The 27735-nt window shown below is 44.2% G+C and overlaps 1 protein-coding gene across 5 annotated transcripts; it reads left to right on the forward strand.

Annotated features, from left to right (window-relative positions):
- The first annotated feature begins 8976 nt into the window (after positions 1-8976).
- gata2a (GATA binding protein 2a) lies at positions 8977-25853 on the forward strand. Of its 5 annotated transcripts, none has more exons than XM_028003798.1 (6): positions 8977-9360; positions 14985-15405; positions 16150-16719; positions 20291-20448; positions 23826-23951; positions 24628-25853. In XM_028003798.1, exons 2-6 carry the CDS (start codon positions 15177-15179, stop codon positions 24922-24924), a joined length of 1380 nt encoding a protein of 459 aa, XP_027859599.1. In that variant the 5' UTR covers positions 8977-9360; positions 14985-15176; the 3' UTR covers positions 24925-25853. The 5 variants fall into 5 exon arrangements, with proteins under 5 accessions (XP_027859599.1, XP_027859603.1, XP_027859602.1 ...); XM_028003802.1 differs by having other exon boundaries at positions 20303-20448; XM_028003801.1 differs by lacking the exon at positions 8977-9360 and adding an exon at positions 14378-14699.
- The last annotated feature ends 1882 nt before the right edge of the window (positions 25854-27735 follow it).

Genomic DNA, 27735 nt, shown 5'->3' on the forward strand with positions numbered 1-27735 from the left:
ACGGACAATGAAAAGTACCTGCACCATAAAGAGACCCAGCTGAATGTCAGGGGGTATTTCGGGGTTGTGCTGCTTTGTTGAAGCCACCTCACATGGCTCCCTGCATCCCTGACAGGCCACTGTCATGTTGTGGCTGACTGGAGGCCTTGCAGTCCTTTCAGTTCTTAGCCCAGGATATGATTACCGGTCGCACAAGCACTGCGGTTTATCTGTTGCTGTAAACTGAGCAGAATACAGTTTAAACCGGAATTCGTGTGCAGCACTGTATCCTGATGTGGCCAACCGAGCGTGTGTGCGAGTCTGAGGTGGATGCTGGGGTTTGTGCAGGGCGTGTTTGGGACTGGTTTGGGCCATGTGGTTGAGCTGCTCATGATCCCCCTCAGGCATGGGCTTGATTATTATCTTCCTTTCCTGAAACATGGTGTTGATGCAGCCTGTGTTTTGCCTTTTATCTGCCAGAAATCATGAATATGCAAAATGAAAAAGGAAATATGGACAGGGTTTAAACTAGACATCAGGTGAGTGTGAGCCGTACAACGTCTGGGCCCAGTGACGCGGTGGTGATTGATTACATTGGGGGCTCACCTGCGATGCTCTTCCTCTTAATCTTTCTTGCTCTATAGGAGACACACACAATCACACACCGACACACACAAAGAGAGAGGCAGAAGTCACCAGTCAGGGAACAATATCCTGCTTAGAAGACCCTTCACAGCACACTCTCATAAATCACTGAGACAGAGCCACCACCCTGACTGTCAGCATGTTATTATACGCCCATTCTCAGGTCTGCATTCTTCACAATATAAATTCATTCAATTCCCCCAATCCTACACCTCTGCCATGAACGCACGTCATGAAAAAAAAAAGAAGAAATACGAGTTCAATCTGAACACACACACAAAAAAACCCTTCCTCACCTGCGCTGATTCCCTCTGGCTACGCTCAAAGTGCACACCATCACAACGGCGGCCCTGTGTGCCCTGAACCCACCGCGGCCTTCTGCAACCGGCCATTCCTCAGTGACAGGGTGCCGGGACGAGGGGGATGAGAGGCTCTGAAGGGCGAGGGTGAGGAGTGGATGAAAGCCTCCGCGGCTCGGCAGCCTTGTGCAGGTGGCAGGTGTGATGCGGCCGGGTGCAGAAGCGCGAGGGTGAGGAAGAGGAGGACAATGAAGGCATCTGTGACCCTCGGCGCAGCTGCAGGAGGAAGGGAGGAGCAGGGGCTGACAGACGAGACGGTCCGACAGGAGAGAGGAAGGGGAAAGGATGGCCCCGGTGAGCGCGGAGATGGAGATGGAACTTCAAACGGAGGATTGGGTTTGTGGGTGTAGAGAGACACATTCTTGTCTGGCACGGAGTAGGTAGGGACATGAATGGGTGGGGGGTCAAAAGTAAGGCTTGGGTGAACCAAACCCAAGTCTACAGACGTATTCCTCCTGTGTGGATTTTATTGCGCCATGCACTTTCCCCTCAAAGCCTCTTGTCTCTGTCAGTGTGCATACTGATGTCAACCACTCTCTCTGTATGGATTTGTACTGATGAGACAGTAATCCTCTCCCCTAGCTGCCCTTGTGTGAAACTGTCCACAGCTCCCACTAAGGCCCACTGATCTCTGCCACATGGCGCCCCATCAAAGCATCGACGGTCATGCCTCTCAGAGCACGTTTTGCCAAACATGCGCCGAGTGGCTCGCACACGGTCCCTCGGCGCGGAGGATATGCCGCAGATGAAGGTCTCTAACGCCACGCCAGACTTTGTATCATCTTGGATCACGCGAAGACGGAGTGAAACAAGGCTGCTCTGTGTTAAAACAGACACACGCCCGTGCTCGCTTCCTACTTTCTCTATCGGACCTGATTAGAGTGACAGGGGCACTTCCCATTGGCTGTGAGAGTGGCCCTCTCCTTTCCAGGGCAGCCAATTTCCCCTACTCCAGAGCTGATAGGAAACTTTGATTGTCCACTCAGCTCAGGAGAGACAAAGAGATTTTTCCTCCTGCAATCCACATATCGCTCCATCACATCTCTGCCTACAACACCCCCACTCCCCTCTTCTCTTGCCTTTTCCTCTTTCCCTCCACCATCTCTCCTTCTTAGACTTTCTGGGCGTATTTCTATGAAGCTATAGCCACTTTCTGTTGCGGGCTGCAGATGGTGAGTCCATTAAACAGGCACTGACTACTTTGATGGGCAGGAAGTTTCACTTCATGTGGTGACATCTGCATCCTGTGACAAAATCCTACCCCCTGTGCATGATTTACTCTGTTGGCTAACCACCGTCCACTGATAGCATTCCTTGATGAGATACATTTGCAATCCAGCCGCACGCAGAGCAGTGCCATGGTCTTGTTGGGTGTGAAATAAAACAAGCATGGATTAAAGATTTGGGGGGGTGGGTCACGCTTAGAGAGGCTTCTGAACATATCTGGGTGGGTAGGTGGGGGTGAACAGGAAACATCTCTCCCTTTCTCCCTCCACCCGAAGCTGGCGCTCCATGAGAACACACTTCCTGTCAGGCCTCCTCAAACTTCCTGTCCAGCCACCGGGAATCCCAGCTGGAACATTCCAGCTGTGTGCCGCTCCTCCCCTCCCTCCATCCCTCCCTCTTCATCCAGTTTCTTTGTTACAGAGTTCATTGGAGATATCCACTCACATTTATTCCAACGCAGGAAGAAATCAAGGTGAAAAACCTCAAATCTCCCATTGGCAATGTTTACGTCGGCAGTCTGGACAGTTAAACAAGCAAACGAAGACGAGAGAAAAAAAATTACATTCCACAGGAGAATAAAACAAACAGAGAAGGTTTGGGAAGGAATAGAAGCAGAGCAGGTCAGCAACAGAAAGACCTGAAACTGTGAATAGAACCAGATAATGTGAATCGGAGTGGTAAGACAGAATCAGACAATGCAAACTCTCTGCAGAAAGATGGGGATTCAAACCCTGGACCTTTTTGCTGCAAGGTAACAGAGTTACTACATCTGTCGGACCTGGTTAGAGTGTCCATCCTGATCTCTTACTTACTCCATAAAATGAACAATATATACTACATTTCACATACAAAACAGTGGTCTCCAACCCCAGGGCCGCGGACCGGTGCCGGTCCATGGACCAATTGGTACCGGGCTGCGCAAGAAATAATAAAATATTTCTGTTTTATGTATTATTTGAGTCTGGAGAAGCCTTTATTTTGAAACTACTTTAACCAGATTCTCTCGGTTACGTCTTGCGCGCCAACATTGAGCCACAAGCAGCAAAATGAGTAAGAAACAGATCAGATTCTTTGGAAAGTTTCTATGCGAAGGCGAAAAGGCCCAGAGAAGAGACAGGAGAATGGATTTATCCCGGCAGGTGATTCCCACAGTCCAAGCTCGCTCTGCATGATATGGTGACCGGCTCGTTAATGAGGCAATGAAGCTTTCAAACTGCTTCGCCACCTAGAGACCAAGCACCCTGTGCAAATGACAAACATTGGGGGTTGCTGTGGTGGTGCAGGGGTTAAGCACACCCCACATGAGGAGGCTTTAGTCCTCCACACGGCTGTCGCAGGTTCGATTCCTGGCCTGATGATCTTTGCCGCATGTCTTCACTCTCTCTTTACCCAGTTTCCTGGCTTAGCAGTTTCCAAAAAAGACAATGAACAGTGAAATTGAGGAGTTGTACGGGGCTGGGGGAGACAGCTTTATTAATAATCTCTGAGTGTAGCTAAAAGCACAGAGGTCAAACGGTATAAAGCAGGGGTGTCAAACTCCAGTCCTCAAGGGTCGCTGTCCTGCAGTTTTTAGATGTGCCACAAGTACAAAACACTGGAATCAAATGGCTTAATGACCTCCTCCTTGTGTAGATCAGTTCTCCAGAGCCTTGCTAATGACCTAATTATTCTATTCAGGTGGTGTAGCAGAGGCACATCTAAAAGTTGCAGGACACCGGCCCTCCGGAGTTTGACACTTCTGGTATAAAGGAAAAAATCCTTAAGAAATCCCAGAAGTTGCGCTTTAGTAAAAGGTTCCTGATCTATCTTTAAAGGTTGTGCACTCCAGAAATCTGGTCTCTATGGGAGAGTGGCAGGAAGAGAACGCTACTGTTCAAAGAAGTCAGAAGTCCTGTTTGCAGTGGGCCACAGAAAACATCTGGCAGAAGGTCGTCCTGTCAGATGAGACCAATGTTTTTGGTCTTCATTTAAACGTATGCATGGATGAATGTTAACGCAGCACTACACCCTGAAAACACCATCTGACATGGTGGCAGTGAGGATGGAGATGCAAACGACTTGAAGCGTTCAGAAGCACGTTAACATCTCAGAACGTCCCGACTTAAGAACAATTCAAAATCTGTGACAAGACTTTGAATTCAAATTTCACAGATAATTTCCATCCAATTTGACCTTGCTGGAGCTGATGTGAGATGAAGACTGAACAAACATTTCAGAATTTAGACGCGCAAAGTTGGTGGCAGCTGTAACAATGCATAGTCCACTCAGCAAACTTTTCAGACATGTATTCAAAAAATACTTTGAAAATGATGAATCCTTTACCTTTCACTGCAGGATTACTACTTGTGTTGGTCCGCCGCATCGAGTCCCAGCAAAAGGTTTGTGTAAAATATTTTCTACGTACCAGAAAAACGAGTCAGTCCGTTCAATCACGCAGTAATGTCTCCTGACAGAGCCCCGCTGCTGAAGTTCATGTCTTTCTCGCCAGGGGTCGCTACATACCAGCACATTCCCTTCTCCTGCAACTCGAGTCTCGCAGCTTCAATCCCAAAGGTTCCTACCTTTACCGAGCTTTGCAGCCTCCTCATTTCTACGTGCACGACTTTGTGTGAAAGCGGGGAAATGTTTTCGGGGCTATTAGTCTAATGGCATGAAATGAAAATGGCACAGGCATGCTTATGAATGCGCCCTGACACCGGGGGCCCCATATGGCGGAGGAAAAGAGCAGGTTTGGTGACTTTGCGTATGACCTTTTCGGAAAGAGAGCTAATCCCGAGCTATAATAGACTCCGGGACCGATATGGAAAACTGCAGGCCCGTTATCTCGGTTGTCTAGGAGACCATCAGAGCACCGGAGCCGGTGGAGATGCGGCGGTATTAAAAGAGAAGCGTGCGTGTGTGTGTGTATGTGTGGGTGTGTGTGTGTGTGTGTCTTGAAAAAATATTTTCGTGTTTTTCTCCCCCCTTCTTTTTTTTTTCTTCGAAAAATATGCTGAATCACATCTTATAAACCCGGAAATGCTTATTTTATCCCCTGATCATTTTTTTCCCTTTAGTTTTAAATTCAGAATAGCAAAGAAAAAGGTTCGCAGCGCTCATACGTCGATGGTTTTTTGTCATTATTCATTTAAAAATGAAAACTCACTCGCCTGACATCAATTATATATATATTTTTAAAAGGTCTGATATGATTTAAATGGGAGCTGAAATTGGCACAAAATGCCACTGCAGTTTGTTAGAAAGATACCAAGAAAGAGAGAGAGAGAGAGAGAGAAAAGAAGTCAGATTCATTTGGCCTGCAGATAACAGGGCTGGTAAAAACCAGTGGTGCTTGTTAATAACGCCTCCGTCCTGTTGTGGAGGTGAAGGTGGTGCTATCATAATTAGATGTGTTTATTAGTGAGAAATCAACTAGGAAATTAGGCCTTATCGTGTTATCTGCCCCCCCCCCCCCCCCCACCACCACCACCACCACCTCGGTGTTGGATAAATGAAAAGTTTATAAATCATTACAGGCCAAATTAACAAGGGAGCGTCATATATTGCCTAGCAACACAATAAGCATCCCGAAAGGTGACCTGAAGAAATCAAAGAACTGCATCTCACCTAAATAAGATCAATCAGGCAGATAGGCTTCGCATTATGGTTAATATTGTATTGATGTGCAAAGTGCGTCTGGCCAATAAGCTCCCCGTGTGACGCCAAGTATAGAGTCTATTGGTGCAAAAATAAAAACACAAAAAACGTGCAAATATGTCTCTTTCCCTACGCGCCTATCTGTCTGTATCAACCTGCGGCATCTCTCCCCCCACCTCGTCAGCCCCCTCCACCAAATGATGCATTAGATGCATTGAATGTATTTGTTGTGCGAGTTTGAAAAGGCGGCGATAATCTGGGAGGGAGAGATAAGGAACACCAATTTATTCAGCAGCACTTTGGACCCTGCTTCCAGCCTCGGTCGGCGCTGACACCCCCAGCAGTTTGCTGATAACGATTAGGCCATTTATTATCTTCACGGAGAACAAAGATTGCGCGGTGCCGATGAAATATTACCCCTGGTAATAATCAGAAGGAGAAGGGCCCCGGCATCTTTAATGCGGTGTGCATATTATATATATATATATATATATATATATATATATATATATATATATATATATATATATATAACCACCGTGCGCGCATGCACACTACAAGAAGCACTCAAATTAACCCTTAAAAATATAATAATAATAATAGTCATAATAATAATAATAATAATAATAATGTTTTGCTGATGTAAAAATGTTACACAAAAGTTTTCTTTTACATTTAATCTGAGCTAGACGTCATTGATATTTGCTGCCGAAAAGTCAGACCACAAAGAGCCCACAGTTGTATTTTTAATCTAATAAGATTCTAAATAAGTTTAGAGGCATCAACGCTAAACTGAACTTTTGCTTCCGGGATAATTAGATTCATGTTGAATTCAGGGTAAAATCAAGAAGAAAATAAACAAATAAATCGGATAAACTATAAACTACATCACACCCAGCCCACATCTTTAACTTTAATAAGTTAAGTGAATTTTATGATTGCGATGATGAATTGTGTTTGTTATATTTACACTAAACAAAAATATGTTAGCTCTGCTGCTTTTAAGCATTTCACGGTGGTTCCGGCAGGCTCCACTTTTTATTCTTTCTTTCTTTCTTTCTTTCTTTCTTTCTTTCTTTCTTTCTTTCTTCTTCTTCTTTTTTTTTAATCGTCTCCTTTTTGTGTGCGTGTGCACTCTGGGGAGCGCGAGGCCCGAGTAACAGCGGTCCTCGCGCCCCTTGCACCTGCCTGGCCGCGGCGCCGCGCACGAGTCCAGGTCGCGTGCAGGAGATTTTAGGAGCTTTGCATGTTTTACAAAGTTTGATGCTGCTCTACTGCTGTGTTGGGGGCACAAAGCACCAAAAGGAGAGGGGCGAGGCGGGGTGGAGGGAAGGAGCAGGGCGCATTTTTCTTCTCTAACACATTTAACAAAGTGGGTCGGATGGGGTTTGTGGGGGAAGCAGAGGCTGAAACCACACATAGCCAAATCTCAGTGAGTTAATTAAGGCGCGGGGAGCTGTCAGAGTTCTCTCAATTTTGGGTGACCGTCAAAACTGAGAAATGAGATCAAACATACACGAATAAAGCAAACAATGAGGATCTAACGTACAGAAACGGTGCAATAATTAGCATACCGTTTATTTAGGTCGATTTCAATCACTATTTCTGGGTAGGAATCTGCATGTTTAACATATAAAAGAGAAATGCATTAAGTTAGTTGTTAGCAAAAATTTCCCTAATTGAAATCCCTTGTTCAAAAGAAACGTGAATTGATTTGTAGCTAAAATGTTGCTAAACTGTAAGCGCAGCAAATGACTTCCCCATGGGTAAGAAGCTAAACTTGCTAGCTAGTCTGGTTTAGCTAAAGCACGATACAAACTGAGACTTCCCAAACTTTCTCAAGCACAAGCTGAAGGTTCTGTAACTCTTACCAAATTTGATATATATTTTTTCTTAATACAACCCGTATAAACATATCCTTACAGTTGATGGACGCCACCACACACAACCAGTTGACAAAACCAACATTTCCAGTTACATTTTTAATTTCAAAAAGTAGCATTTCTTACCAAAATAAATCAATATCCTTAGCTTCCAACCATTATTTAATACTATTTTTAAAAAGCATCGGAAACTAATATGAGTTATAAAAATGTACAAAAGTTAATTGCCTCATATTTAATAGACTCAGAGTACGTTTTTATAGTGTAAACAATAACTAGCTGGAGGGCCTAATGAACGACTGCTGGGTGGCACAATCTTTTTTTTTAATAAACTATTTCTGCAGCTGCGATAATTTTTTTTAAAGTGCTCCAAATAATTAACCCATCATTTAATAGTTGTGCAGCCATTATGGTTTCCTTCCTTTAGCTTAATGTGATTTTAAAGGGGTATTGTCTCCAACAGGCCTTTGTATAAACAATAGTCACACACTCTAAAAAAGAGCTTTGGAGACTGATGAATACTAGTCAATACATTTATCAGCATTTTACTCAATCCTAATATTCAGTAATCGGTTAAATTCTAATATTGGCTTCTTTACTTTGGTAAGAAAACCATCCTGAACATTTTAATTAGCATTAACTTGTTGGTTTGAGTGAGTTAGGAATGGTGAGACTGTCATGGTTATGTTGGTTTTATTAAGTAAAACAACTTGGTAAAGGCTACGAGTTATCATAAGGCTTAGGATTAATATTTCTCTCAAGAATGCAAGTAAGCAACTTGTGGTTGTGAAAAACAGTCATTTAAATGCCATCTTGTTGGAACAGATTTTCAAAGTTTACCACCGTTTCAGTAACGTTTCACGCCCTGACCGGAAATCAGTCAGGAAAAACAAAATGATCTGAATAACTAGACAGAATTTAAACTAGAGACACGACTGTAATAAAATGGCTGTACATCGTTGCATTGATCCATTAGATCAAATTCTAACAGTTTGTAGCTTCATGGTGTATTTTACGCAGTTTGGCACAAACTCAACAATACATTTACATTTATTCGTCATTTTAAACAAACGTTTTCATCTAAAGTCAAAGATAGGATGGTAACTAGTGCGCATGTACAGAAAAAAGAAGAAGAAGAAGAAAAAAAGAACGACTCTTCATTGTGAATCGATGTGACTCTGTTGGCTCTCCTCTTATGGATCAGGTAGAACCATCCGCTGTCAGTGTCTGTGTTTAACCGGGACCCGGAAGACAAGCCGCTGGCTGGCTGACGTGCCATTACGTCGGGTTGTGTGCCCGTAGTCTCTCTCTCATCCAGCCACACAAGTTTTTAGCTCTGTGCACAGAGAGGCTGTGCGCAGAGCAGACAGGAGGGAGAGTCAGAGCGCAGCGGGGTAGAAGCACCGCTCTCTGCCCGGCGGATCTTACAGCCTGTTCGGAGACCGATACTTCATTAAATCCCCTGAACCAACGGGACAGGTGTGGACACTTTTTGTTTTTTTGTTTTTGATTAATTTTTCTTTCACACTGAGCGTCATTATTTTTTTGGAGAGTGAACCGGAGGGAGCCGCTTTCACTGGACGCGCTGTGACTTCAAAACAGCAGCCCCACGTCTTCTCTCAGTAGAAAAGGTAAGAGGTGTGTTTTAACACCGAAAGGAATAAATAATAATAATAATAATGATAATTAAATATAAAGTTTGTTGAGAATTATTTATAAAGGAGGGAAAATAACGTTGCATGTTTGTTTGTTTAAAAAAAAAATTTACCCTCAAAACTTACTGTCGCAAATATTCCAACACTTACTGACAACTACATTAAAATCGATTATTTATTTATTACAATGAAGGGAAAGAATCGGCTGCATTTTTGTCTTCAACACAATTCGGTGTTTTTAATAAATGCAAGCAATACAATACAACAAAATAAGAAAAAAAAAAAACAGATATGCACTTGAAATTGTAACTATATCCCAACTACTAGCTCCGCTCACCACAACAATGACGCGCCTGGCGGGAGTGCGCACTTTCTAATATTTCGCTGTATTTCCTTGCAGCACACATGCGGCCAATAACGGGGCTTTTTATTATTATTTTTTTTTTGTATGCGGCGCGCCCCGCGTCGCCTGCGGGAAGGGAGAAGGTGCTGCGCTCCTGGAATAAACCCCCTCGATCGTGAAAATGGTCCAGTTAGTGTGTCATCAGCATTGTATTAGCGGCGACAAAAGTATTCAATTGTCACGCATTTGAAACGCATAATGACTGCGGCGGTCCTCTTTCATCAGCAGACAGAGCAATCACACCCGTACAATGGTGGAGCCGAGGCAGGGGGCGGGCTGGGGGTCTCCGCAGGTATGCATGGAGCAAGGAGCACAAAAACACTCACACACACACCCCCCTGCGAAGACTGACACCTTGTTATACCCCTTTCAAATACCTGATGGCTGATTTGTGTATATTATTCAAGCAACATGCAATGGCGCCACCAGGGGAGGGGTGAGGGACGCAAAAGGCCACCACTGTAAATTGGCACACTACAGCCCTGATCCATGCAATCTTATCAGCACAATATTTTTATGAGTACACATTTAGAAGTATATATAGAAGTATATATATAAAAAAACAAGTTGAGGAGATATATTGCTTTCTTTATTCATTAAATACAGATTGTTGCAAAAAGCAAAATATGAACAGTTTTTCATGTCTGCTTCTAAGGTAGGATTGAATCTGTACAGAGACAAATCCTTAACTACAAGGGAGTACTTTTTTCTTTTTTTCTTTTTTTAACACATATATAACCTCCAAATGGCAGCAGCATAATAATAGTAATAATATAACCCCATAAAGTCACTCCTTTTGAAAACTCTCTGGAGGCGTCCTTGATTTCACCAGTGACCAGTGAAACAACCTGCACTGTTTAGAACATTTCGCAAACAAAATGTTGCAGAATCTTTCTGCGCTTTCTTCTCTGCACCCTCCGCGCCCTTTGCTTTTTCCGAAATGTTGTTGATTGTTTTGCTCATTCTTAAATAAGGAAGTGGAGTGGTGCCCTCCACGCTGCATCCAGGCCCCCTCTCACAGCGGTTTTATGGTCTTGTGTCTGGGTGCTTGTGTCTATAAAGCCCTCCCCAGCGCCCTGGCTCAATCTAATTAGCCGTGAGTAAAGGAGACAATAATGCTTCAGCTGGTTTGTGTCATTCTCTTCTCTCTGCCTCTACTTATCTTCACAAGCCCCACTGTGGCTCTTCACATAAAGATACACACACACACACACACCTCTCCAAGCAGCACACAGAGCCCGGCGCTGCAGTCACACACACCTCCACTCCGGATAATGATGGATGACCGTGCCCAATGGGAACAAACAGGTAGATAAAGCCAATCCCATTTAATAACGCCGTGGATCGGAATGATAATCTTGTTGTTCATTAGCCGCTGCGGCCAGCACGGCGCCGCGGACTCCCCCTCGCCGCCGTCGCTCGCGCAGGAGGCGTTATGAGGAGGATGTGTCCTCCGGCGAAGGCGTAGGACAGGGTAGCATCCTTGGGTGAAAACAACAATGCCGTGTCCTTGAGAGAGACGGAAAGCAGCAGCGTGTCCCTCCCCTCCACTCCTCATCCTCACCTCCGACACACTCCCCCATCTTTTGTTGGGGCGCATATACAAATGGGATTAATGAAGGTATGAATTACAGAGAGCTAAATCCTGCTGAGTAATCCATTTGGCAAACACACAAACAACAATGGGCATGCGGCAGCCGCTCTCCTGAGCCTGGGCCTGCGGTCTTCAACGCAGCCCAGACAGCACAGGCTGACCACTTGGCTCGGTGACACCTTACAGTATCCATATAAAGTGTCCTTTCACTGCAAAACCGCAAGACCAACGGCATCAGCAGCCACTCAGGATCCAGGCTCAAATAGAGGCGAGCCATTAGATCCTACAGGCTCAGCGATTAGCCTACTCAGAGATGCTAAATTCCTGTAAGTAATGCTTTACTGATGACTGATCATCTATGAAATACATTCAGTTACAGGACAGAATATGAGGGTAAAAATGTTCTTATACTCACACCTGCCTAATTTGACCCTTTTCCCCCCTTTTTCTGGAATGCAAGTTACCATAGGCTGATGAAACAGAGACTATTGGATTAAACTAATAATGTTGATGGAAATATTTGAATTGGATACATTTTTTTAAAGGTCTTTTAAACAACAACATATTTAGCCAGACTCCAAACGACAATTCCAACTTGCTAGGTTAAATTTGTTACATTTCTACTATTTGTTTTGTTCATTTTTCTCCCCTGGTTTGTTCTCTCATCCTAAAAAGAAGCAGATAAGTGGTTTAAGATTAAGTTGTAAAACATTAGTGTAACTGTAAGAAGTCCTGACAACAAAAGCAAAAGCTATCCTGTCAAGATAACTACTTCAGCTCAGCTTGTTAGGAAGCTGTAGCTAGTTTAGCTAGTTTAGCTAGTTTAACTAATTTAGCGACAATACTAAACAAGCCAAAGCTTGCTGGCTGTATACAAACCTAGGTTCTTGCTTTGACACAGAAACGTCCTTGAGAGAATACTTTAATTTCATTCTCATGTTTTGCCATTTTAAAATTTACAATCAGTAGGCTAAATTTCAAGATTTAGACAGGCAGATAGAAACTATATGGTATATTAAACGTAAGGACAGGAAGTCCACTGACACTGTGATTCCCCAAATTTCAAGCAAAATAAAAATGTAAAAAGGTCACGACCCCAACTCTTGGTTCAACATACAGGCATTTTTACCAAGCCGGTAAAAAAAACCAAAAACGGTACAATGACAACATAATAAGCATCAACAGCTATCATATTAGCCGCCATGTTTGTCCTGTTCTTCATCTTTACAACATTTCTAATATCCGTAAGCTCGCTCATCGTCATTTTTGGTATTTCGTAAGAGTACCTCCTGACCCCAAAGTTACGTATTTGTGACCCCAAGTGGGGCCTCGACCCCAGCTTTGGAAGCTACTTTTCTAGCAGGTGGAAAAACGTCGACTGGGCTGGTACGAAACATCCAGGTGCCATGAGTTCTTACCCAAAAAACGTGGGTACAAAACAAACAAATGACCAACATTCAAAAGGGCAAGCACAAGCAATGTATTATTAAAAACTCTATTTTGACGTAGACATGGCCAAAAAAACATTAAGGCTGTGAAACTATTAATCCATTGTAATTTATATGTAAAAAAAAATCTTGTTGATTTTGGCACCAAAACCGATTCTAGTGCAAGAATGTGGTTTTCTTTAAGTTAAAGTTATTTTAAAGCTTTAAAAGTTACAAAAAATAAAATGATGTTGTTCAACTACTATTGAACATTACATTTAAAAACGTATGCTCAACTAAAATTCTAATTAATATTTAATACCCTACAAAATTCTTTTTTTATAGTGTAATCCTCCTTCTATTGCTGCCATTGCACACACCCACACTAATTTGTTGATTTTAAGAGTTGACAAGCTCATCAGCCCCCTGCCCCTGGCAACATGCCAGTGATTTAATGACTGCTGACTGACGCACACACACACACCCACACACACACGTACACACGCATTCACACACAAGAACCAGGAGTTCATGATGGCTGCTCTAATGACCTGAACAGAGGAATCGTTTAACGGAGGGACTTCCTGCTAGGTTGTCCACAGGTACCTAAAGTCTCACGTCACTCAGTCTACTGCACATTTTCTCACTTCAGATCAAGTTGGATCAAGGCATCTGTGTGTGTGTCGGATAGTAACACACAGTCAGCCTCCATTTTTATTTATTTTATTGTATTTTTTTTCTGTACGTGTCAACCAAAGTCGCGAGCAACCAACCGCATGTCGCGCACTTCAAGTTTGATCTAGCCGGGGGGGGGGGGGGGGGGGGGGAGCTAAACACGCCTCTCGGGGTAAAAGTAACCCGCCACAGTTTTGAGTCCTCGCGCAGGTGAGGCCTCGCGCCCATCTTCTGCGGCCTCCCTCGCGGCGCGGCGCCCTGTGTGCACCGCGGGCTCCGACTGGCCGGACCCTGTTCTGTCAGCAGGAATGTCCCGCTCCTAATTAAAGACAATTATCCCCGCACAATGCAAAGAAGCCCAGTTTAAGGGGGTCATAAATTCACTCCTCCCCTGTTGGTTCAAGAAGTGCTAAAATCGCTGTTTATTTACACAACAGCCCTATACAAACAATAGCACTTACTTGTTATTATTATGATTATGATTAGAGGGATATAACACACCCAATTAATCGCATCTTGCGGAGTCCGGACAGGTATAGGGTAAAACAATATATCTGTTCTCTACTGCTTAATGCAGGAAAAGGGAATTATTCTTTATTTGAAATGACAATAATACTGTGCAAGCAGAATTGCCTCCATACGTTTTGACGCTCTTAAAAAAGCTTATTGGTTCTAAAAAATAAACCCCAAAAAACAAGAAGTTCGCTCCGTTTGAGCTTCTGGCGAGAGAGAGAGAGAGAGAGAGAGAGAGAGAGAGAGAGAGAGAGAGAGAGAGAGAGAGAGAGAGAGAGAGAGAAAGACAACATAAAGTGGGCTGCTGATTGATAAGTCGTTTAGTTTAGTGGGGGTTGAGGAGAAATAGAGAAATTTAAAAGCAGGGAGAAGAGAGAGCGAGGACGCAGCGAGCCAATTGTGGCAGCGCGCTCCGTGATTGGCGCAGAGCGACGCTCCACCCCGTCCTGGCTTGATATGGGAATTTACTGGCGCCAGCCGCATCAGTCTGCGCCACATCTCATTAATGAGCCCGAGCTCTGCACGGATCAAGAGGTTTAGCACATCCAGGCTGCGTTTTGTGCATGTGCATGTGTGTGTGTGTGTGTGTGAGAGAGAGAGAGTGTTTGTGTGTGTCCCGTCAGCTGATCGGAACCGCAACAGGTAGCTACTTACTGCAAACGGGACAGAACTTTCCCCCAGCTTTTCTTTTTGCAGACACGGGGTATGCTTTAACACACACACACACACGCACACACACACACACACACACACACACACACACACACACACACACACACACACACCCTCTCTCTCACTCACTCACACACACACACACACACACACACAGCTGTGCTCCTTACTTTGCCACAGCCGCAAGGACCCGCTAAAGCTCACTTCACGTGTCATTCGATATGAGTAGATAAAACACGCAGGACGCTCCTTGTTTTCCGTCGGAAGGAGGGATGCAGAGGTGAAAAGTTGACGCTTTGCTCTCATCACTTCGCAGGTCGTCGCTGAAGGAGAAGGAGGGACGCGGCGCTATTTAAGGATTCTATTTCCAAAGGCGACAAAACAGCTGGGAACTATACACTGCAAAGAGGAGAGCGAGCTGACACGGGCCGACCAGGAGACGGAATCGGAGGGGTTGGGGGAAGAAAAGAAAAAAAGAAGAAGAAGAAGAGAGAGAGAGAGCCGAGCCATGGAGGTCGCAGCGGCGGATCAGTCGCGGTGGATGGCGCACCATCACGCGGTGCTGAACGGCCAGCACCCGGATTCCCACCACCACAGTCTGAGCCACAACTACATGGAGCCGATGGCGCCTTTGCTGCCCCAGGACGAGGTTGACATGTTTCTGAACCACTTGGACTCCCAAGGGAACCCTTACTACACCAACTCCCGGGCCAGGGTCACGTACAGCCAGGCACACGGTGAGGACGACCGCGGGTTTATAGAATAATACGAAATGTAAAGGAACTAGCGATAATAATAATAATAATAATAATAATAATAATAATAATAATAATAATAATAATAATAATAAAATCAAATATAATAATAATAAAAATTTGTGATAAAATTGTAAAAAGCTCCTCCTTACAATTCTGGGCCGATTCACTGACATAAAAGGGATTTCTAGCAAATGACAGCGAGAGGAAAGGGAAGTATGTCACTTAACCCCTCCGTGTTGGGGCAGGGATTCTGCAGAGAGAGAGAGAGAGAGAGGCACTTCCCGGATATAAAATAAAAACCGCAAATTTACTAATAACAATCTTTAGTTCGAGAGCTGCAGCAGGGAGGAAAAGAGAGCCAGCCTGTACTGTCCAGACCTGGAGCTGCGTTTATCTACCATCAGCGGGACTTTATTGTTTTAACAACAATGGGCCTGTTGTCATTTTAGTGATACAATAAACGGCCTATAAAACTAGACAGTAATTAGATCTACAATTTAAAACCGGCCTGAACGTTTTATTTACGTCTGGAACTAAATGTCGGATTTGAGTCACTTTGAGACTTTAGCTGGTGAGATCTGTTATTTGAACTTTTAGAACTTGTGTCAGGAATGTTCTGCTCTTAAAGGTTGTTGAATAAAATGTGGCACATATGCTGATTGTATTACAAAGAATTCCATAATAATATTGTAAAAAATAAAATTAAAAAATCTGTATTTTCAGCTCGCCTTGCTGGAAACCAGGTTTGCCGGCCACACCTCATCCACAGCCCCGGCATCCCCTGGCTGGACCCCGGGAAAGCCGCCCTGTCCGCCGCGCACCACCACAACGCATGGGCGGTCAGCCACTTCAGCAAACCCGGCCTCCACCCCGCCAGCTCCGGATACCCCTGCAGCAGCAGCGCCGGCACGGCCTCCGTGTCCTCGCTCACCCCCGCCTCCCACTCCAGCCCGCACCTCTACAGCTTCCCCCCGACCCCTCCGAAAGACGTCTCCCCGGACCCGGGCCCCACCTCCCCGACCTCCGCCAGGATGGACGAGAAGGACTCGATCAAGTACCAGGTGCCGCTGACGGACGGCATGAAGATGGAGAGCTGCAGCCCGCTCCGCGGCGGCCTGGCCTCCATGAACGGCCAGGCCGCGGCCACGCATCACCCCATCCCGACCTACCCGGCCTACTCGCTCCCCACGCCCCACGAATACAGCGGCAGCCTCTTCCACCCGGGCAGCCTGCTCGGCGGGTCTTCCTCCAGCTTTACGCCCAAATGCAAAAGCAAAGCCAGGTCGAGCTCAGGTGAGTCTCTGATGTTTTCGTTCCTCCGCATTATCAACAGATTATTAAGCCAATTAAAACGATTTATATTCATACTCGCCCGATCCAGCCTTTTACAGAGCGCATGCATGTTTTATCTGGCGCGGTAATAATGTTAGAGTTGTTGTTGTTAAACATGCGGATATAATTGTGTATGCATTGCCTGGAGGGTATTTGCATATTTTGTCTGAGCTCAGATTTGGACCTAAAATCCCCCTCTGTGCAGTTTTGACATTTGTTTGCCGCTCTGTCAAAAAAACAAAAAACAAAAAAAATCTCTCATTTCTAAGCAACATTTCCTCTCTGACACCTCTTATCTGTGTTCCGTCTCACTCTTTGCAACTTCATTTTAACGGAGGGTGCTGTGTGTGTGTGTGTGTGTGTGTGTGGGGGGGGGGGGGGGGGGGGGGTCAGTTCATCCACTTCAGGATGAAAGCTCTCAATCCAATCACGGCGATTTAAGATTTTAAAAAAAGGAAGCTGGATGGGCTTTAATTGTTCAACTCATCGATTATTCGTGAATATCTCAGATTCGTCTGCGTGTTTTCAATGGAACATTTTATTTTGCGATTATTAGACGAAACTGACCGAACTTTGCAGCGACTCATCCGGTTCTTTAAGTTACCACCGTCACCACAAACCGCCTAATTGCTTCTTCTTCTTCTCTTTCGTGCCACAGACCGGTTTCTTTTTCTTTTTGCCTTTTAAACGTGGCCTTTTACTGCGCTTCGAAAAAATAAAGCAGTCACGACGCCCTGGCTCCTGCTATATCCTGTATACCTCCAAGTGAACAAATCACGACCTCCACCCCCCACCCGCCCACCGCTCTCCACAGTCCTAACAAAGCCCCGGCGACAGAGTCCTGCTGTTTGTGTTTTTAAGCATGGCCTTGGCCCAGTGCGTCCACAGTGGTGGACCCGCTTCTCTGTGAAGATGAGAACGCATTCTGCAGAGCATTGAGTAATCATCATGGGCGCTGGGTTTTTTTTTTTTTTTGGTTTGTTTTGTTTTTCATTCTTGCACTTAAAAGTCTCACGGTGTTAATATATATATATATATATATATATATATATATATATATATATATATATATATATATATATATATATATATTTACTTACATGTTTTTGCGACGTTTATGGGAATTGTACGACTCTGTGTGCTCTCCGCTAATGGGAAACCAAGTGAAAATAGTGATAGAAAGAAAAACAACAAAAGCTCTTGTAATGAGTCAGTAATTTCCCCACATTGTTTCATTTGTTTTCCATTGAATTAACAGACAAAGAATGCATTAGCAGCTTGTTCACTACTAATACTCCAGTCAGCTAAGTCAGATATGACTACGCTCATTTGTAGGTCAAATTCTGGCAGATCTTATATTTTTCTTATATATATTTTTTGCCCATAGTTACATGCATCAAAAAAAAAGAGATGCACTGTGGGACAGCTTTTCATATTTCTTTGAGTTTTGACAATTCCAACTTTGACCTATTCCACTATTTTTATTCTAAGGATTAATGAATATAACACAGAAAATGTGCTGCAGGTTCCTTGATAAATGGCATAATTAAATTCTAAAGAAAATAAATAAATAAAAAAAATGAAATAAAAAACAAAAAGTCCACCTTGGTTAATTCCATCTCTGGCTAGATCATCTCTTCAGTTTTGTGATTATCAGTCGTCCAGAAATTGGTCGATTTTCTCTTGATTGTCTCTGACAGACGTTTGGCTGGTTAAGTAAAGAAAATTTAGATTTAAAAAAAAATAAATTAAATGTATTAAAAATCACAGTTTTTAGTCCATAATCGCCTAAACCTACAACATTCACTTTGCGCTGTCTAATGTCGGAACTGGCCAATTTTTTTCTTCATCTGTTTTTAATAAGTGATCAAAACATTAAATATTGGTTTTTTTTTTTTTTTTTTGCTATTTGTTTAGTGCATCAAACCTAAAGACGGCCACCATTTTCTGTATGTAAACTCCTCAACAAAAAATATGTATTTTAATAATTTTTTTTTCAGCTTTACAAAAATCAGATAAAGGCCAGGGACGTGAGTTTTGACACGTAAACAGACACAGTCTTGCAGTATTTTCTCTATCAATAAACCTTCAGACCAAGTTTTATCTTTCATTTTTATTGGGAAAAAAAAAAAAATCGAACCATCAGAACTGGCAAGTCAGATTTCAAAGAAAATTGGCAATAGGCATCAGGAAGGAGAAGCTCGATCGGTGCATCTCTACTGTTGACAAGTTGTTCCGGATGCAGTTGTGCAATTATCAGCACTGTCATCTCTCTAAACTACACCTGGGGAAATGCTGGCCGCCCGATAATCGGAGTGAATATGAGCTGTTGTGGCAGGAGAAATGCTATAGTGTGACATTTAAAAAAGGCCGGCCAGTCTGTGCCCGAGTCAGTAACACAAACATATCTGCTGTACGGCATTCAAAAAAGAAAAAAAAAAGGCCCCTTATCTGTCAAACTCTCTGCCCGGTGCCCGTAATGTTGATTGACTGTTGTACAAAATGCCACAATGACATTTCAGCTGTCAGCACAAACACCTTGCAGTCCTGCGGCTTCCTGTCGAACTGACCTCAAACCAAGAGCTCTTCCCCCATCTGACTTTCTTGTGCTCGATGCTTCTTCACCCTTCCCATTTTCTTTTCTTATTTCGACACAATGCGTTGCATAAAACAGAACATAGAAGTCACGGTTGATGAATATTTGCAGCTTTAATGAGGGCCTCTTCAGTCGGGTCGCTGGACTTGTGAAACACTTAATGCATCGTAAGATGCACTAAGAGGAAGGAGAAGGGAGGTCTAAGAAAGATGCATTTCAAAAGGAGAGCCTAGCTTTGTACTCAGGTCAGATTCCATTGTAGAGCAAAGGGTGGGACTTTGGGTGTCGCTGGCTTTATAACAGGAATAATGAGATGGTGCTCTGGGGAAAAATAGGGATTCTTGAAGTGAATTGTCGGTTTAGCAATAGGCTGTTTGAAGTCAAACCTGTAAGGGAGAGACGAGGACATGGACGGAAGATTTAAAAAAGCTGATTTTTTCTCTCTCTTTCTCTCTTTTTTACCCACAAAGAATGAGCATTTGTGGTTTGAAACCAGCTCAAAGTCATTATTAGCAGCCAAGTGACATGCAAGCCTTTCATCAAGCCCTGCAACACTGTCTGCCACATTTAATACCTCCAACTCGCACTAATGCTTCCTCTCATGGGTGCCCATTGAGTTGATAAATAATGTAGCCCTAATTTGATGGTGTGTCTCATTCTTCTTGTTGGACACCTCTGGACATGCTCTCGCTGCCTCTGGATCGGTTTACACGGAGCCGTTTGTGTGTGACAACCGCTCACTCTGCTACACCTGCACGCCGATGCGGGCATTGTCCCCAATTCCAGGCGGATTTTCTCTTCATGTTACAGTGCCATCTGGGGTCGCCCGGCGCGGGACGGTTGCCCGGTAGCGCCGGGCAGCTGCCACATGTGCCGCCTCTGACAGAAGGTGAACTTTTTAATTATATAAATTTTCTTTCCCTTGTCTTCCTCTTGAACTATATGCAGAGGGCCGAGAGTGCGTGAACTGCGGCGCCACGTCCACCCCTCTGTGGCGGCGGGACGGCACCGGCCACTACCTGTGCAACGCCTGCGGACTGTACCACAAGATGAACGGCCAGAACCGACCGCTCATCAAGCCCAAGCGGAGACTGGTGAGTCTCTCAACTCTTGCTCTACGCCCCGAAGCTGTGCTCCGAGAGCCGGCTACCCAAATATGAGCACAAAGCAGATGCCGGCAGCACAATTCCAGGAAAGTTATATTTTCCCTATGATCTTCCTGGAATTGTTTGTCCCTCTCGCCCCCCGACGAACCGCCTTCGCGGCCTGTTACAATACTGCTACTATTGCCATTGTTCCTGCTATCGTTATTGCTGGTACTTCTGATACTGTTACTGATACCCAGGCTGCTTGAGTTAACACCATGATGGAGTCAATCAATCAATCAATCAATCAATCAATCAATCAATCAATCAATCAATCAATCAATCAATCAATCAATCAATCAATCAATCAATCAATCAATCAATCTGCCTGTCTGTCTGTCTGTCTGTCTGTCTGTCTGTCTATTATGCTTCATCATCCTTTCCTACTTGTAAATTAGCAGTTTAAAATCCATGTACTCAAACCATTGCATATGATTATTTTAATTTATTTTCTTGTATTTGAATCTGTTTATGAATTCTGGCACTAAATAGTTGCGAAAATGTTCTAATCTCATGTGTACTTTAATTTACTTGCATTTTACAGAGTGTAATATTTGTGTTTCACTGTTTGTTTTGGTTCTGATTCTCGTTTGGGTCACCAGACTCTATTAAAATATGACCGATTTGAAACACTGATCAAACTAAAATAACTCTAACCAACTTCCTGGTGGTGGGCATCGTTATTTATGACAGTATTTTATGGTCAGGCTCCTTACAGTAGACAGTGAGGAGATAAAAAAAAAAAAGAATTGGGTACCAAACGTGGTCTTGTTGGGTGTGAATCGAATGTTCTGCTGGAGAACCATTTCCCAATGAACACTGTGGTTGGGTCAAATTAATAAAATACCACTATCACTACTACAAATAACATCAGCAGGTCAATGTTGTTGCTTCAAAGTATTCCAAAGGCTACGGTCCTGATCAAAATGTCCTCATAAACATTAGCAGGTAATTAGTCTCGCCATTAGACGATCTCTGAAGATACTTCTGATTGGCTCTTTTTCTATTTATTTATTTTTCTCCCCTTCTGCCTCCATCACCTCCACGCCGTTCCTCCTCCATTAGCCCGCACGTTCCACTGCCCATGTGGCCGTGCAGCGTTTTGCATTTTCAGCTCAAGTGTTTTTCAGAGTTGTGTTCAAAGGGGCATCCAGTTGTTTCCTATCCGGATATCTGGCCGGGCCAGATAAGGAAGTCAGGCTCCCGGCTGTTTCCGCCTTCACCCGGCGCGCAGCATTCTCTGCGGCCGCGGCTGACATATACTGTAAAAGAGATTATCACAACACTGAAGGAGCCGCTTATGTGTGAAGAGACGGGCCGAGAGGGGCGGCCATTGGAAAATAGACGGATTTATGGTCCTCCTCCTGTTTGTCATTCTGTGCGGACAGAGGTAAAATGTTAATGAGCGGTTGTTGTTGTTGTTGTTTTTTCCCCCCCTATATTTGTTTATAGAAAAAACAGCAGAAACGCGTATTTTGTGGAATTTTTTAAAAAAAAGAGCGAGCATAGATGTTAGTGAACCGCCAACTCACCTGAAATTGATTTAAAAGGGAAAAACCTGAATGCTGCGTGCGTTTAAAAAAAAAAAAAGAGAGAGAGAGAGAGAACCGGAGGGGTTCGTGCGTGTTCGCTTAATGTTTCTCATTATGCGTGGAGAATTGATCCGCAGTGGATGCGGGAGCGCACTGTCGGCGAGGACAGCGGCTCCGCTTACACAACCTGTAGCGCAGCTTTTCCTGCGTCAGGGCGCGCGCACTGGGACCCGACCGGGTCCTCCATTACAAACTGGTAATAACCGGTTACGTAATGCAGCGCACAAATTACCTGCAGCGACACACTGGAAAAATTAGAGTGTGCGAATAAACGGAACAATACGTATATAAATATATATTTTCATACTTTATTGTAAGAATGTGCGGTGCCATTTCCTCCTCCCAAACTTATATGTAATAGCTTAAAAAAAAAAAAAAAGCCACTTCGTACCCATGTATATGTGGCCACCACCTATAGGTTGGCTTCTCTATGCACTATTATCATGGAGATAAAGGCTCGGACTGTCACACACATATGAATCTAATTAGCTGCATGTTATTTTCATAATTGACATAATATCGTATTTTCCGCTAATGGCGATTCTAGATCTTTTTTGGCCCCCTGACATAATCACCTCACAAACTAATCGGAACTCCAAGAGACGGAATAAATATTTTTTTTGAGGTCACATACCTACATTTCAGTGCAGCAAACGACGACTTAATGCAGAAAATCGATTTCAATCTGTGCTTGTTGTCGAAAAGTCAATAGGAAACCACGAACACGCAGAAGTACGAAATGGCGAGGGGTGTCAAAAATGAGCAGCACCCAAAGCTCCCACAAATGGCTGCCGCGACCGCCACAAGTGGAAACTGGTTGTGCTCCAGGTTGCAGAAAATCATCTACATTGAAATGACTTTTATGCACGCGTTGCTTCATAATGTATGAAAATCAATGCAACAACAAAAATGCTTAAAATGGTTTGATTGGTACATGAATATGAAAGTAAAGTGAACAAAACTAAATAGGAAGAAATGGCAAGGTGTGTACAAAAAGTGGGCTTGAAGGGGAGAAACCTCAATTAATAATAATAATAATAAATTATAATAATCGTAGAGATTAACTGATGCAGTGTCTATATGGGAAATGATAACCACAGGTGTTTTTGGAGCATGCCCTCAAAACACTGAACATTCGTGATTTTATTTTATTTTTTGTAATTGTTATTTAAGGATTTGTGTCTCCTTTGTTTTTATTTAAAACAAAAAGTCATCTTGAAAACATAACATTTTATTGTCATTGTTGCTTCCATCCAAATTTAGCAAAACAAAGACTTCGGTAAGCCCGTTTGATCACCTCCAACCACATTTAGATGTTAATAGTGGTGTTTTTAACCAGACATCCTTTTAGATGTGTGCTTTTCACCTCTGTTTGCACCAGAGGTTTCTAAAATTGGGGTCGCAAACCAACAAATGTGAGGTCCTGGGTTCCTCTTCGTAAGTCAAAGCAAATGGGGACAATTAGTTTAAGACCACCTTCAAAAGAGATGGAAGCAGTGCATGCATATCAATAAATAAAATATATTTACAGTGGTGATGTGTAGAGATATTATTTATACTTTCACATAGGGTGAGAAGTTTGCTGTTATTTTGCAGGTTGGAACCGCTGCTTTAGAGAACAGACACTCTGAACCACATGTTGCCCAGGGGTGTTTCGCCCAAACCGACCAGCTCACAACGACATAATGGAGCATTATTTACAATGTTTACGTTCACTCTGTCTGCTCTCCTCAGTCTGCTGCCAGACGTGCAGGCACCTGCTGTGCAAACTGCCAGACCACCACCACCACCCTGTGGAGGCGCAACGGGAATGGAGACCCGGTGTGTAATGCTTGCGGCCTCTACTTCAAACTACACAACGTAAGTAAGCTTAGAGAGTGGACACACACACACACACACAGAAAGACTTTCACCCAATTGTGGAGTTTTGGGGGGGGCGAAGGTGGTGCTTAACTGGTTAAGTGGGCGGACAGCGTGTATCGATTTAAGAGTGTGCAAGCAGAGGCTGCTCACCCTGTCGTGCAGAAGCCACACCGGTCGTCTCTTTTTATTAATCCGTCGTTGTTTCAATGGGGGGCGTTACTCCCCGGAGAGGCTGCCGGGTGGGACTGTCATTCAGTGTAACGGCGTCGGTTACACTGATGAGGATTTGTCTGAGGCTGCTCCTTTCACACCCAGCCTGTCCTCGTCCCCATGAATTCATATTGACCGGGAAGGTTCTGTTTGGCCCAGACAATTGGACAAAAGCTAAAATAAAACGCCCCTGACTGGCCCCAGAATGCAGCCAGTGGACATGCAAAGCAGCTGCTCATTATTTATGGGGTTTACTTTACACTGGTACGATTCATGAAGGGCAACTGCCATGACAGAAACGCCGTGTACATGATAATTGGCGGCAAGTGAGAGATTCCGGCTGACATTTTCAGCCGAAGTTAGAAGGCAAAAAACAACCTTGCAGCACAATGATGTAGCATTCACACTGTCAGAGCGGCTTTTGTTTGGCGTGCCTTGAGCTAATGTGCCCACTCCTCAACAGGTCAACAGACCCTTGACCATGAAGAAGGAAGGCATCCAGACGCGCAACCGCAAGATGTCCAGCAAGTCCAAGAGGAACAAGCGGGCGGGGGACGGCTTTGACGAGCTCTCCAAGTGCATGCAGGACAAGGCGTCGCCCTTTGGAGGGCCCGGCCTCACCAGCCACATGACCCACATGGGTCACCTTCCGCCCTTCAGCCACTCGGGACACATGCTGCCCACTCCCACGCCCATTCACCCGTCATTCGGTCACCCGCACCACTCCAATCGGTCGCCGGTCTGGGCCGAGCCCCACTGAGGTCGTCCCTCTCCGCCCCGCGGGACGCAGGACCCGCCGCATCTCCATAGACACTAAACGGTGGACTTGTGTCCTGTACAGCGGTTGATCGGAGCGCAGCGGCTTTCAGTTGGACTCAATGACCGAGGGCCTCGTCAGGCCACGGCCTCGCCAAGAGGGGGTGGCTGTCGCGAACTTTTTGCGGACTCTGTGAAGAGCTAATGCGACGAGGGGGTTTGTCCGTTCCACCCACCTCCTCCGTCCCCTGGGGCGAGTGGGGCTGACGGGAGTGAATGGAGAAGCTTGTCATTCTTTTTTTTTTTGTGCTTATTTTTACTAAGTCACTTTGGTACCCTCCTCTCCCTGACCCTGAAACAGGAGACTCCAGAGAGGGCCTGAAAACAACCGCTGTTTCTCACCTCATGATCATACCGTCATACTTCGAGATACGTGCACCTCGTCCATCCCTGCGCTGTTGTTCACAACTGCTGCCATCACACACACACTCCCACACGTGCACGCCCACACAGACGGACTCCTTGGTGCTGGAAGCTGTCTTACAGGCAGAACTGCTGAAAGGCAGCAACCAACCAGTGCTCTCTTCACATGCTGGATTGTGCACCACAGAGCTCACCTGTTTTTCATAACTGTTTTATGGGAAAAAGAAAAAAGAAAAAAAAAAACACCCCAACACAGTAAATAGAGTGTTTATAAATGCTTAATTGCTATTATTGTTGTTATATTTGATGTTATAATTATTGCTACGATAATTTATTTTCACTCTTTAAACTTTCACCGGACACACATGGAAACGTATAATTTTAATTACATGGTTATTACGTAAAGAAAAACACTGACCTGTCTTGGGCGAGTAAAAGTCCCTGAGCTGTACGTTTTTATCATTTTTCCATCTCACAAAGAAGAGAAAATAAAGTTTAATACTGAAGTAACGTATGTCTCTATGATTCTTACAGATGTACGTCCTAGAAAGCAGAGTGGAGAGAAAAGCAGAGATGAGGAAAAAAATAAAAAATTGAAGGAATTTCACGTGTTTTTTAAAGAGGCTGCGATTTTCAGTCGGGTCACTTTGCAAAAGTATTCACACCCTTTGGAAGTGATTTGGTGTGGTTGTATGTGCAAAAAGCAAAACAATGAAGCAAGCATTTTTGAACTGGAAGGTTAATCATAAATTTATTTCCAATATTACAACAAAGAGTGAAAACTGCAGTGTGTACTTGTAGTCTGTCCATACATGCTGTGTTGTGATGGTACAAGCGTTGCCACATTGAATGGAGACATCTATGAACAACAATCCTTATGTGTTGTCTAAATTGTGTAAATTTTCCATTTGGATTCAGGTCTAAACTCTGACAAGGCCATTATAACTTATGAGTATACATTCATATAAATCATTTGGCTGTTGTAGGTCGTAATGCTGAAAAATGAACATCAGAACCGGTCTCAAGCTCTTTGCAGGATCTAACAGGCATATTACCAAGAGTTTCCTGTGCTTCGCTCCATCCATCTTCCCATCAACTCTGACCACTTCCCCTGTCCCCGCAAAAGAAAAGCATCCCCACATTATTAGGCGGCTGCCACCGTGTCTCACCATGGTGATGGTTCAGGCTTTTGTGCAGTGTGTGTTAGTCATACGAGCCTCTGAAGGAAGACCAGAAGTTCTTCCACAGGTTTCTTTTTGCTACTTTTTCAATGAAGGACAGATTTGTGGACTCCATAACTAAAAGTTGACTAAAGTCTAAAAGCTGAGCTCTCGGTCTCAGTTTGGGTTGGACGGCCGTGTCTTGGTAGGTTTCAGTACATCTTCAAACGATGCTATGGACTGGGCTCTGTGAGATGTTTAAAGGCTGGGACGTTGTTTTAAACATCTTTCTTCCCCTGACCTGCTTGCCGTGATACTTGGTCTTCATGGTGCTGTTTGTTCTCTGAAAACCTTTTGAGCCCGTCACAGAGCAGATGGATTTGCACTGGGATTAAATGACACACGGGGTAAAGTTCATTTACAAATCATGACGCGTCTTCTGAAGGCAACTGGTTGCACTGGGTTTTATTTGAATGCAAAAGCGACTCACATTTTCCAGAATTTCAATGTTTCATCTTCACTCCTTGAACTAACACCATTATTGGCTTGTCAGATAAAATCCTAATACGTTACAGAGAAGCTTGTGGTAAAAAGATTACATGCTATAAATACCTTTTACAAGTTGCTGCCTTTTGCCTCATCGCACGATCTTGCTTTCGGACGCGTCTCTTAATGAGTCCACTTCCATGTTGGGCCTTTTTTTTTGTTAACGAAAGCAAGCGTGTTATTCTGAAATGTTTGTGTGGGATGGTACACACGGCTATTACGCTGAAGTTCCCCCTTCACAAAGGGTGCGTGGTCATTAAAATCATAAGCGGTATCAGATGCATCAAGAGAAGCTCTCTGATCCTTAAAGCGTGGTAATGCTTTGGTCAGGCTCCTCCTCTATCTGTGATGGCTCGTCGTTAAGAGAAGGCCTCTTTGTGGAGCGAAGGCCCCAGGCTGGACCATTGTGCCCAGACAGCAGGCTCCAGCGAAGGGCTCCGGAGTCACACACAGTCATGCATCATGCATATGCGCGTATCCTCATGCTTACGCACATGCAGCCAAGAATTCACACCCCTGCATTTGACGAAACAACGTACGCAGGCGTCACCCTGTTTTTTGGCGTTCAGTAGTCCCCAAACGTCGTGTGTGAACTCGCGTGTGTGTGAAAACTACTGAGTCATGAGAGCGGTGTTTTTCTCACTCCCAGCGTCTGTCACAGAGCGGGCCCCCTGTCTCTCGCTTTT

This window comes from Xiphophorus couchianus, chromosome 20, assembly GCF_001444195.1.
Source record: "Xiphophorus couchianus chromosome 20, X_couchianus-1.0, whole genome shotgun sequence".
Taxonomy (NCBI): Eukaryota; Metazoa; Chordata; class Actinopteri; order Cyprinodontiformes; family Poeciliidae; genus Xiphophorus; species Xiphophorus couchianus.